At 38.8% G+C, this 12,900-nt stretch overlaps 1 protein-coding gene across 1 annotated transcript in view; it reads left to right on the forward strand.

Annotated features, from left to right (window-relative positions):
* LOC122554277 (uncharacterized) overlaps nucleotides 1-12,900 on the forward strand; it is a 260,968-nt gene that overhangs the window by 197,084 nt on the left and 50,984 nt on the right. The window contains exons 20-23 of the mRNA XM_087990318.1: nucleotides 3,175-3,270; nucleotides 5,884-5,998; nucleotides 8,911-8,966; nucleotides 12,461-12,540. Coding sequence (XP_087846444.1) covers nucleotides 3,175-3,270; nucleotides 5,884-5,998; nucleotides 8,911-8,966; nucleotides 12,461-12,540 — 347 coding nt within the window. The remainder of the gene's footprint in view (nucleotides 1-3,174; nucleotides 3,271-5,883; nucleotides 5,999-8,910; nucleotides 8,967-12,460; nucleotides 12,541-12,900) is intronic.

The following is a 12,900-nucleotide window of genomic DNA, read 5'->3' on the forward strand; positions in this document are numbered from 1 at the left end:
GTGCATCTCAAAAAGTAATAAAATAGATAAATCCCCAGGTTCTGATGGGATCTTTGCCGGAATATTGAGGGAGGCAAAAGAACAAATTGCTGGAGCAATGACATATTTGTTTCCTCTTTGGCCACAGGTGAGGTCCCAGAGGATGTTGTCCCATTGTTTCAGAAAGGTAAAAAAGATAATCCTAGAAATTACAGGCCTGAGTGTCTCACATTGATGGTAGGGAAATTATTGGAAAAGATTCTCAGGGATAGGATCTATACACATTTAGAAAGAAAAGGACTTATTAGCGATAGACAAAATGGTTTTGTGCGGGGAACGTCATGGCTCACTAGCTTCATAGTTTATTGAGGTGGTAACAAAGATGGTTGATGAGGGAAAAGCGTTTGATGTTGTCTGCATGGACTTCAGTAAAGCCTTTGATAAGATCCCTCATGGCAAACTGGTACAAAAGGTGAAGTTCCATGATATCAGGGGTGAGCTGATGCTTTTTGGAATGGAGGGTTGTGACTAGTGATGTTCCACAGGGATCAGTGCTGGGACCTCTGCTGTTCATCATCTACATAAGTCTTGGGAGAAAAAAATAGCTGGTCTAATTAGTACGTTTGCAGATGATACAAAGATTTGTGGAGTTGCAGATAATGAGGAGGATTGTCAGAGGATGTAGCAGGATATAAATCAGTTGGAGGCATGGGCAGAAAAGTGGCACATGGAGTGTAATCCAGACAAATATAAGGTGGTGCATTTTAGAAGGTCAAGTACAGGGGGAAATTATACAGTGAATGGCAGAACTCTTAGGAGTATTGATATGCAGAGGGATTTGGATGTGTAGGGCCACAGATCACTGAACGTGGAAGCGCAGAAAGAGAAGGTGGGATAAAAGGCTTATGGCATGCTTGCCTTCATTGGAAGGTGCATTGAGTATAAGGATAGACAAGTTATGCTGCAGCTTTGCAGAACTATAGTTAGGCCAAACTTAGAATATTGCATACAGTTCTGGTCACCACACTACCAGAAGGATGTGGATGCTTTGGAGGGGGTACAGAAAAGGTTTTCCTGATGTGGGGGATTTTAGCAAAAATAAAGGTTGGATAGACCAGGTTTGTTTTCACTGGAATGTAGGAGAGTGAGGGGTGACCTGATAGAAATTTATAAGATTGTGAATGTGACGGATAGAGTGGAAAGTATGAGGCTTTTTTCCCAGGATGGAGGGGTCAATTACTAGGGGACACAGTTTCAAGATGTGAGGGGGCAAGTTTGAAAAAGGTGTGCAAGGCAGGTTTTTCACACAAAGGGTGGTCAGTGCCTGGAATGTGCTGCCAGAGGGCATGGTGGAAGCAGACACAATAGCAGCATTCAAGAAGCACCTGGATGAAAACATGAACAGGAAGGGAAAAGAGGGATACGGATCCTGTAAGTGAGGACAGTTTTAGAATGGAAGGGCAAAATGTGTTGGCACAGGATTGGAGGGTTGAACAGCCTGTTGCTGTGCTATATTGTTCTTTGTTCTTATCTTGTTTTGCTGCCTCCTGTGTGGCACCTTGTCATAGCCCTTCTGGAAACCCAAATAGATCATGTCCAATGGCCGTCCATTGTCCAACTTGCTCATTACCTCCACAAAGAATTCCAACAGATTTGGAGAAAGTAAGGACTGCAAATGCTGGCGATCAGATTCAAAATGTGTGGCGCTGGAAAAGCACAGCCAGTCAGGCAGCATCCGAGGAGTAAGAGAGTCAACATTTTGAGCACAAGCTTTTCATCAGAGCTTATGCTCGAAACGTCAACTCTCCTGCTCCTCGGATGCTGCCTGATTGGCTATGCTTTTCCAGCACCTCATTTCTTAATTCTAACAGATTGACCTTCCGTTGATGAAACCGTGCCTACTCAGACCTGTGTTAGCATGCACTTCCAAATACACCACCTTAATAATGGACTCTAAAATCTTACCAAAGGCTGAGATCAGGCTAACCGGCCTATAGTTTCCTATCCCTCCCTTCTTAAATAGAAGTGTTACATTAGCCACTTTCCAGTCTTCTGGAACCCTTCCTGACTCCAATGATTCCTGAAAGATCACCACCAATACCCGTACAATCTCCTTAGCTATGTCCTTCTGACCTCTGGGGTGCAGTTCACCTGGTCTGGGCAATTATCCACCTTCCCCAGCACCTTCTCCTTAGTGATGGCCACTGCACTCACATCTGCCCCCTGACTCTTGAAACTGCGGTATGTGGAATTCCCCAGGATCCAGCGAAATTACTACAGAGAAAACAATTAAAATGCTGAAACCCCGTTTTGCTTGTTTTGATAGATCTAGTGGATCTTTGTAGCACAATGCAGAAAGGATTTCACAAACGATCATTACCTGTTGAATTCTGTACAACTGTATACCTTTTGTACAGCTTAGGAAGCGAATGAGGAAGTAGGTGAAGAAAAAGACTCTTTGTCACCAAATCATATAAATGTTAACCAGGAAAGTGAAACAGAGTTTCTGAGAAATCTGTTGTCAATTGTTAGAGTCAAAATGGCAGGAAATAATCCACAATTATTCTTAATGAAGAACAATCAGGGCTTTCATACCATACCATGAGATATTGAAGGAGCTCCATGGAAAAATCTTTGACCCTTTCAGAGATAAGTGTACTCTTTACTGTATTACCATAAAGAACAAGGGACCATTTTATTCCACCATCATAATGCACAAATACACACTTTAGCTAACAATTTTCATCTTCATTTATTATAGTATGTCACACAAAATCATTTTAGCTTCTAAATAACATGACCATTCATGCTGCCTAGTTTGTTACGAACATCCATTCCTAACCTTTCAATTCAACACCAGCTCCTTCAATGTCAGGACAGTGCCTTGGATGCTTCTGCTAGTGACTCCAGTGACTGAGGTCCCAGTGATATCGCTGACCCTGATTAGCATCACCGAGCTGTAAATATCTTTTGTTTGCAAGAAGTACTTATTTGTATTGAAGTTTCTTTGAATTGAAATCATCAAGTTCAATCCCATATCTCTGCTCCCACATCAACCCAATCCAGTTGGTAACTAGAATTATCTTCAAGAAACTTTTAAAAGATTGCAAAGCACTTATTTGTTTCAGTTTGATTGACATCAGTCTGTGGTGAAATGGCATTAATTTGTTCATTTTCTTTTTAACAAACTCAAAGCTGTAGGAGATTATATTCTCACTACGCCACGCATGATGGGCTATATTGTAAGTCTCCCAGATCCATTTGTTGCAGAGGTCAGAATGGATGTTGTCGGTAAGCAACTAATTAGACTTTTACCAAGATCAGTATAAAAATAGAATTGGATTGAATACAGCGATCTCATCATTACTGAAGACCTAGCATTCTGAATAGAGTTGTATTATTTACACATTAGCCTCTGGGATCCAGATTTGAATCGGTTGATGCTGATGGGATAAAGGATTTCTGTCTATGTTGCTGTAGGAAATGACTTTGGACAGCCTTGACCTAATGAGCATTAGGTCACATCATTAAGCTGCCTTATTTAGATCTATGCCAGCAACTTTTAAATCATCACCATTGATGAAAGAAAAATCATTTCTGCTTCCATAAATTAAGATAATCTAGTTTGAGATAATCAGCAAAAGAATCTGAGGAAAGATGACTTATTTTTTAGAAAGCAAATAGCTATGATTTGGAAGTCAGCGCCTGAAATGCATTGGCAGTAGATTCGCAATAACTCTCACTGTGCATTGAAAGAAACAGGATTTGCAGGACTGTGGGGGAAGAATGGTATTAATTGTATAGGTCCTTCAAAAAGCCCAGCCAGGCATAATGAGCTGAATGGCCTCCTCCTGTACTATAAGCTTCAATGAAACAGGTTCTCACAGAAACAACTGATCCCTGTGGAAATTTCACTTTCACTGAATTTGGCACAACTAACTGTGTATTATTTTTGTTGGAACTTTCAAATCACTGATTGAACACTGAGCTCAGCAATGCAAAGGTCTCTCTCTCTCTCTCTCTCTCCTCTCCAAGGCTAGTTCTCAGGAACTCTTTCTGTTTCCCACAGTTGCTGATGTCAAGGTCTCCCAGTTACCAGCTGCAGCCTTTCATACTAAGATAGCCGCCAATTTGGTTTGGTAGTTTTGCCCACACACCCCACAACTTGCACTTACTCAATGGCACTGGTTTTCCAAAGGCTGCAGGCCCATTTTTCACCCATTAATGGTGTCCAGATAATTTCGTGGGGCAACACTGATTGCCTCCTTTTTCTTTGTATTCATATTCATCTGCTTCAACAGCACATGCAGTCTGTGAATAATATCAATAGCTGAAGGCTCCCCAAACAAGTTCATTTTGAACTCTTTAATAACATAGATTTGTCTTCTGAATGGATTAGGTAGGATTCCCTCAGGGTTGCCTTCACCCGTGCTCCGGCCACCTTCCCTCCCTCCAAAGTGCACTGACATAGCTGTCAGGAAACTGACACGCTGTCTGGGACTGGGACTTTCATCCATGCCTTGCCTGCCTCCATGTCTAACCTGGTGGGACTCAAAATTTCAGACCCCCTTAAATTTTGTTGCTCCAATTCATAAGACATGTTACTTTTCATCAATTTTCAAGATATCAAATATCCATTTTGGCAACACATTCTCATTTACTTTTTTGTCTTTCCATAGTCAGAAACAAATATTTTCACCAGCTGATTTAGTCACGGTTGAAGGCAGCCTTGTGAATTTTATAGTTCACCTGCTAAGATATCAGTTAAGTGCTATTTGGAAAAAGATGCATGAAGCTAGTTAAGGCCACAATAAGGAAGAGTAAATGTTTATAAATTTTTAAAATCCACCCATCCCTTCCTTGAATTACTAGAGCCTAACCTAATATATATGTGATTATGGTCCTCACATCTGCCAATATAACTTCACAACTTTTGGAATATTGTGTGTAATTCTGGTCTCCCTCCTGCTAAAAGGATATTATGAAACTTGAAAGGGTTCAGAAAAGATTTACAAGGATGTTGCCAGGGTTGGAGGATTTGAGCTACAGGGAGAGGGTGAATAGGCTGGGGCTGTTTTCCCTGGAGCGTCAGAGGCTGAGGAGTGACTTTAGAGAGGTTTGTAAAATCACAAGGGCCTTGTATAGGATAAATAGACAAGGTCTTCACCCTGGGATGGGCGAGTCCAGAACTAGAGGGCCTAGGTTTAGGGTGAGAGGGGAAAAATTTGAAATGAACCTTGGGCAACGTTTTCATGCAGAGGCTGGTGCTTGTATGGAATGCGCTGCCAGAGGAAGTGGTAGAGGCTAGTATGATTACAAAATTTAAAAGGCATCTGGATGGGTATATGAATAGGAAGGGTTCAGAGGGATTTGGGCCAAGTGCTGGCAAATGGAGACTAGACTGGGTTGGGATATCTGGTTGGCATGGATGAGTTAGACCAAAGCGTCTGTTTCCATGCTCCACATCTCTTTGATTCTCTGACTCTAATTGCAAATATGGAAAATGGATTTTTTGGCTAGATTAACCCAGCCACCATTTTTATGACCATGTTCAATAAACATGTTAAGTCTTCATGATTCCTACCCTGGCACTTGCATCTTCCATCAATAACTTCAGATTTATAAGAAGGGTGATCTTTCCATCTGTTTAAACTAATCACCTTGTTGTTAAATACTTTATTTTATATGGTTGTAAACTAACATTGCTGAAACTAACTAGTTGGATCATTCTTGCATTGATAATTAGAACAAATTTGAGCAAAAAACAAGAATTATTATACTTCAAACAGTATTGACCATGAAGCATTTTCATACTACTTAAAGTTGTGAGAAGTGCTATGTAAATATATATTATTTTTCTTTGCATTTGGCAAAATTTTAATTATGGAACATTTATTGAAATAGCTAACACCAGTTCCAAATTTAATGATCACAAACATTATATCTACATGGATCTACGACAGCTAGAATGGAATGAAACACAAAGCTACTGGAAACCAAAAATTGCAATGAGACACCGGTAAATCTATCCATAGCTTATTATTTATAATGTTTGCAATATAAAAAACATGTCAAGAAGAAAGTACTTCAATCATTTTCACAATTTCTAGCCAAGCAGATTTTGCCCTCTGTGCTTTTATGTGTTATTTATTCTAACATTACTGCAATTCTGCGATACATCAGAGAATTTGATCTCTCTTATTTATCTTTGTTGCATTCATGTTGCTGCATCTCTAATTTTTTTTGAAATTTTTGCTTTCGCACTTTCTCTGTCAGTGTTTTTTTTTGTTTCTTTAGCTCTCCTGTGCTGCTTTATTTTCACTTTCTACTTCTTTCATGTCAGCAGTTTTGGTCAAAAATGATGTCAAGAGTTGCAGAGTGAAATTCTCCATTTCCAAAAGAGTTTCCTTCTAAAACCATTTTCCTCATCAGTCATGCTGATTCTCTCTGTTTGATCTTATCATTGTACTTCCTCACCTCTTCCTAACATTCGTTACCATTGCTTACGCTACTTAAGTTTCATTGCTATTCCCCTCTGATCCACATTCAGTACCCAATACCTGTGTCCTTCCATCACTATCATTTATACAACTTCACCCTCCAAAGACTTCTCTTTTATGCAGCCTCCTCACTATTACTGTCAACCTATTGAGTTTAACTTCCAGGATGAATCACTTGCTTTCAAAATTCAACTTAAACATTTAAATGTCGGCAAATTTAGATAATTGTAAATCTATTTGTCTGGACCTCTCTATCTAGTTCTTTATCTCTTTCTCTGTTATCTTTACACTCTTTGGTCTGTTCTGAATTAAAGGACTGAATAAGATTTCCTTGAAGAAATCAGGGCCAAATTTAATCTCTAACTTTTCTTCAAATACTTTTGAGAAACAAAATGAGTACAAATCATATTTAAGTGTTGACCTTTGACCCAACCTCTTCCTTATGCTGCTTCTAGATGACCTTATCTGCATGCCCAGCTTCTACACATGCACAAATGATTTCTACAAATATCTTTGGACCATCTAGCATGACCCATGCATTGCCTCTATCAAACTGCTTGTCTGATATCCAGTAATAGATGAGCCGCATTTTCCTCCAGCTGAATATTGGAACAATTAAAGCTATTAACCCAACTTTTGCAATCAGCATTGAAGCAAGAGTGTTTGTAGCTGGCCTCAAAGAATGTTGCCTTTAAAGATTGAGTGATAGCTTTGGCATGGATTTTGTCCTTACCCGATGCTAGTTTAAATCTGATGCTATGATATGGGATCTCTTGGTGTACAGCAGCAGTGAATCCAGCAGGCAGGTATATTGGTAACTAAACATGCTGAAATATTTTAGCAAACCGGCCAATCAATCAATTTATAAGTATCACTAAATTCAATGTAAACTTTCAGTAATAAGATAATCGATTGCAAGTAAATTAAAATAAAGATTAATGCATTAATTTCTAAAGTGAAAAAGCTATTAAAAATGATAGCAAATTAAATTGTGAAATTTTGTATAATTTTGGTAAAAATTGACATTCCACAACTACAAAATTAGTTTTTCAGGGCCAGTGAGAATATTTAGCAGAAATTACGAAACTCACACCCCATTTAAAAACCCATTCACACTTCATTCAAAAAGGCACGTTTTTGCCACAAGTGTAACAGTGTATGAGTCAAATTTCAATTCAACTGATTTCCTTTAAATGTGGTGTGCAGCTAGGGCTCACCCTCCAGAGAAGCATATAATCACAGCTAGCTAATTCGTAGTTTTGAGATTACTGTACATGCGTGTAGCCCGAAGTTGATGTCAGTTTCAGTGTCCACAATCACCTGATGAAGGAGCAGTGCTTCGAAAGTTAGTGCTTCCAAATAAACCTATTGGACTATAACCTGGTGTTGTGTAATTTTTAACCTTAACTCAGTGGACATTGATAGTTTTCAGGCAATTGTCTTCAGTTTAACCATAGTCCCGGTTCCCTTACTAATGGCTCCATCTCCCTCCTTGCCAATTGCCTCAGGTTGAATCAGCTTTTCTGAAAATTGAACATCTTCTTTCGAGTCTATTCCAAATGTTCAATTCCATAGTCTGATGCAGGCACAATGGGCCAAATTGCCTCCTTCTGTGCCATAACACTTCTATGATATTCTTAATGAAGACTGTCCATTTCCATCTGTAATTTGCTGGTTTCTGTCCCAATCCAATTCACCAGTCAATGAAACCCTTAATTATTTAATAGATCTTCTAGTTGGCTATCCTTCTCCATTCATAAAAGTAGCAAGTTTAAAACTCTGCTGCTACTATCCTGTTCACCCTTATTGACTGACATTAGTTTCCAACCTCCAAACCATTGGATTTTATATTTCCAGGCTTGAGCTTAAGACTCTGAATAACCTAAATTCTTCACCATCTTCTCCACTTTTACAACCCATCCACCCTGAAGTACAGTTCCTTGAATGTTTCAGCCCCTTTGCCAATTCTTGGTTCCTATACCTTCCACCATCTCAGCTCTATGTTATGGAATTCCCTCTTTCTCCATCTTTTCACCTCATTCTCCCTCTGCAAGACCCTTCTTAACGCCTATTTATTTGGACAAGCTTTTGGTTACTCTTCCTGGGGAGTTGTGCAAGTAAAGGATAAAGCAAGATTAGATTAGTAATCTAATCTAATCTAATCTAAAACTGGTTGAGCTTTCGATTAAAATGACCATTATCCAACCTCTGTGACCTCTGTGACCACTGTCCTTTGTTATCTGAAGCCTTGTAGTTGTTCAGATCCTGCTGTGGGCTTCTTCATATAACTCAATTTTGCTAGAACTCCTTATTGCCATACTTGCTTAAATGTTGGATACAGTTTCTTAGATGTGACGATTGTTTCATGACCATACATTTTATGCATTGAAATTCTATGTAATAATGACAATAATCATACGTATTAATGCAGATTCACATCATGGGCACCTGGAGAAGAAGGTGTTGACTTGAAATTCACAAATGAAGGTACAACTGATAACAATATAACCTGCAAATGCAACTAGTCAATAATTTAACAAAGTCAGCCGTGCAGCAAGTGCTTCACTCGCCAATGATCCCAGCAGCAATGCGATGGTCCATTGAAGAGCTGACTGGTAATATTTAAAACCTGGCAATGCAGGTCCTCATTCTCACTGAGAAATATGAATAGTAGCAGGCGCTAGGCTTGAAACCTAGCTATAACAGTTTCTGAAGATTGAGCGTTAACTGTCAGCCAAAGCCAAGTTTTGTTTAAATTTTAAATCAATATGTCTGCTCTGTTTCATCTTTGCCCTGAGAAATAAACTAAAAAATGGCTGCCACCAATTTTGTTCAGTTTTGAAACACGTGCATCATGCATTAAGCAAAATACTGACAGACCCCAAACAGGTTGCACTTGCAAACCTCACAACAATGCCCAACATTCAATATGATTCTGTGATTGGACAGCACTTGTTAAATAATCCTAAGCCTGTGAAGAACTATGCTTACAATAAATTAAAGATTTTCACTTGGGCTCACTATGTGATGCACTTGTATGTATTACAAGGTACATATACACAGGAACCCAATCTTTGCAGATGGATGGAACATGTGTGCACATTACATCTATTTCAACACAACAAAATAGGTGACAGCCATTTTCTGGATCATTTCTCAGGGCAGTGCTTTGACTAATCACAGTCAACCTGTCTAATATTAAATTTAACCAAAGCTTGGCAGTTAACTATCATTCACCATTAACTGACAGATTCTTTATGGCCATAGCTTTACTAATCAGAGTCCACTGGTCAACCAATCAGGTCTCATATTTAAATGTTGATTTTTCTTTATTTTGGTATTTCTTGTGAACTGTCCTGATGAGTACAAGAATGCAAATCTTTGACAAATTGTGTCTTTCTTCAGCAGTACTCAGGTTCTGTACTACCACACCACAATAAGTGTTTTTTGGAGATGGAAATATGCCACCTATATGACCTACATACAACTGCAGACCTCAACAATTAGGTTGTTTGTGGTCTGCCCTCTCAAGTGTTCTAGCAAGCTGTTCAGTTCAAGGTCGATTAGGAATCAGCAGTATATGCTGGCCTTGCCACACACCATACACATGCCATGAGAAAATAAAGACAAAAAGGCAAAGGACAAAAAAAAGAGATTTGATGGGTAATTCCAGTTGAAAGAAACAATGATTTTTACAGGAGTGATGGACTGAATAACTATTTCAGTGCTGTAGTTTCTATTATCACCCTTCACTTACTGTGCAGTATAAGGAATACATTTAGAAATTAGCCACAATTTGCAGTAATCCTAACACTGCAACAACATATGTGCTTCTAGTGGGATGGACACATATGGATTTGCTTTGCTGTAATTTCTTAAATCCTTAAGGATGTGAATCGACTCAGGCTGACTTGAGTTGTGTTATTTCAACTCAGCCAGTGTTCTAATTCTGTTTTTCAGAGAACTATTTTCCCTCTCAACAGGCTCACATCAGTTTCTGTAAGCAGAACTGCCCCCTGTGATCTGGAAGCTATATTTTTGATGGTAATCTTCCTTTCAGCAGGTTTCATGGCCTGAAGGCTAACCTTAGTTCTAGTAATTAGTTTAGTGAATCAGATCAAGTCCCTTGTGTTTGAATTGTGCCTTTAATTGGTAGATATTACATTGACCATAATAACTAACACATTTATTTGTAAATAAATAAGGATACAAAACATGAAGTACTTCACAAGTGCTGGAGAATGCAATACAAATCATGAAATGAATGAGAAGAGTCTTTATAAATCGAGTAATTAACCACAATAAATTTATTGAGATGAACAGAAAATATTCTCAGTGTTTACAAAGTTATTGTTATTGTGAAGGTAGTTCAGCTTGCAAGGACTGCTTCATCATAACATCTTCGGATGAGATGTGGTAAGAGCCATTAACCTTCACTACAGTTGCTCTACTGTTTGTATCCTTCATTACAGAGATTGTTAGCACTGTCTCAGCCACATTAGGGAGATGTAAACAATCCATAGATAAACACATGGGTGATTTTGGGATAGTGTAGGGGGCCGAGCTGAGAGTAGTTCACAGGTCGGCGCAACATCGAGGGCCGAAGGGCCTGTTCTGTGCTGTATTGTTCTATGTTAGGGCGGCATGGTGGCACAGTGATTAGCACTGCTGCCTCACAGCGCCAGAGACCCGGGTTCAATTCCCGCCTCAGGCGACTGTCTATGTGGAGTTTGCACATTCTCCCCGTGTCTGTGTGGGTTTGCTCCGGTTTCCTCCCACAGTCCAAAAATATGCAGGTTAAGTGAACTGGCCATGCTAAATTGCCCGTAGTGTTAGGTGAAGGGGTAAGTGTAGGGGAATGGGTCTGGGTGGGTTGCGCTTCGGCGGGTCGGTGTGGACTGGTTGGGCCGAAGGGCCTATTTCCACACTGTAAGTAATCTAAAAATGTTCTATGTCTTAAATAGTCTTCAAAACAATTGCAAATTTTGTGGGGTTTTTTTAATAATTTTTCATTTCTATAATATTCCATTAATGTAATAGAATTTGCAACAATAAATGTATACTGTTGCAGTTTCTTCTAAACCCGATTGTATCCCAGAGCCCTGTTTTTCACCAGGCTGGTTGAAACATCTTCTATATATTGGCATCACATAGAATTATGCTAATGTTATTATTTTTAAGTTTTGCTGTTTTAATATTTCTGTTGTCTTACTGCTTCAGCATATTATTCAACCTGTAAATAAATCTGGACATTGGTTTCATGTTTCTTATGTTCTACCTGGCAGAGAATGGGACCTGCTTAATTAATAGAAATAACATCATCAGATTATCACTATTACAAGTGAATTATTATGCCAATATAGTAGAGTTTTGATCGACAGGAGAGTTGGTGTGTTATGAAACTTAACCTTTCAACAATAAACACAAACCAAGAACCTTTGTTCTATGCAATTTTGCGAAACATTCCCCTTTCAGCTTCCACTGGAAGTTTCTCAATGTTTTCATTCTTTCCAATTATCATCAAGAGACATCCTAAGTAAGGGATTCACGAAGAATTGAATGTTCTCAGACTAAAAACAAAGAGAGGAGGAGATGTGAACAATTTAGTTTAGCAGAACAGTCAAGATCAGTTTTTTTAGAAATTTCAGTGTTGAGCAGAGCACGTAGCCTCTGCCAAAATAAGCATTCATACTTGGTGAACATGATCCCCACTTAAAAGTTTTGTTGTAATATCTTTAGGGAAGTTGTTTCTCACTACAAACAAGTGTATTGGTTCTCCTCAGCATTATGAATATAGGAAATTCAGCCAGGTTGGAGCATCCACCTGTAGGGAGCCTGCTCACTTTTCTAGTGAATTTGCCTCCATTTCACTATTTTTTGCCTCACGTGTTACTCTTGGTACTCTACCCCATCTTAATATGTGGCATCGCTGCTGCCAAATAAATACATGCCAGTTAACTTTAAGATATTTATTTTTTCAGATACACAAGAAGCATGTGAAAAGTTCAAGGTTAAAAAGAAGCTCAAAAAGTATTCAGCAGCTGTTAAATCTGGGACGAAGGTTGGTAAAAATAGGAACATAAACCAAACCATTGAGTGGTGTTGAGGTGGTGGAATGAGAAATGGAATTAAACTACTTCACTTCTATTATCATAATTCAGTTAATCCACTGTGCTGTTCAACCTGATCTACTTGAAATCATATTGACTTAAAAAAATACTTTTCACAGTATAAAAGCTGACAAATTCCTCAATTGTTCAAAATTGAACTACGTAACCCTTCATTTTTGATTACTTAATAGCACAAATATTTGTCATGCAGAATAAGATGCGTAATACTATCAGTGAATCAGTTTATTAATCAGTCTCAGATGTATGCACTCTAGATCAATGACATAGCTGAGGGGACAGAGAGAATTGTT

This window comes from Chiloscyllium plagiosum, unplaced genomic scaffold (assembly GCF_037043375.1).
Source record: "Chiloscyllium plagiosum isolate Xiang-an unplaced genomic scaffold, Cpla_swu_hap1 HiC_scaffold_9, whole genome shotgun sequence".
In the NCBI taxonomy this organism is placed as follows: domain Eukaryota; kingdom Metazoa; phylum Chordata; class Chondrichthyes; order Orectolobiformes; family Hemiscylliidae; genus Chiloscyllium; species Chiloscyllium plagiosum.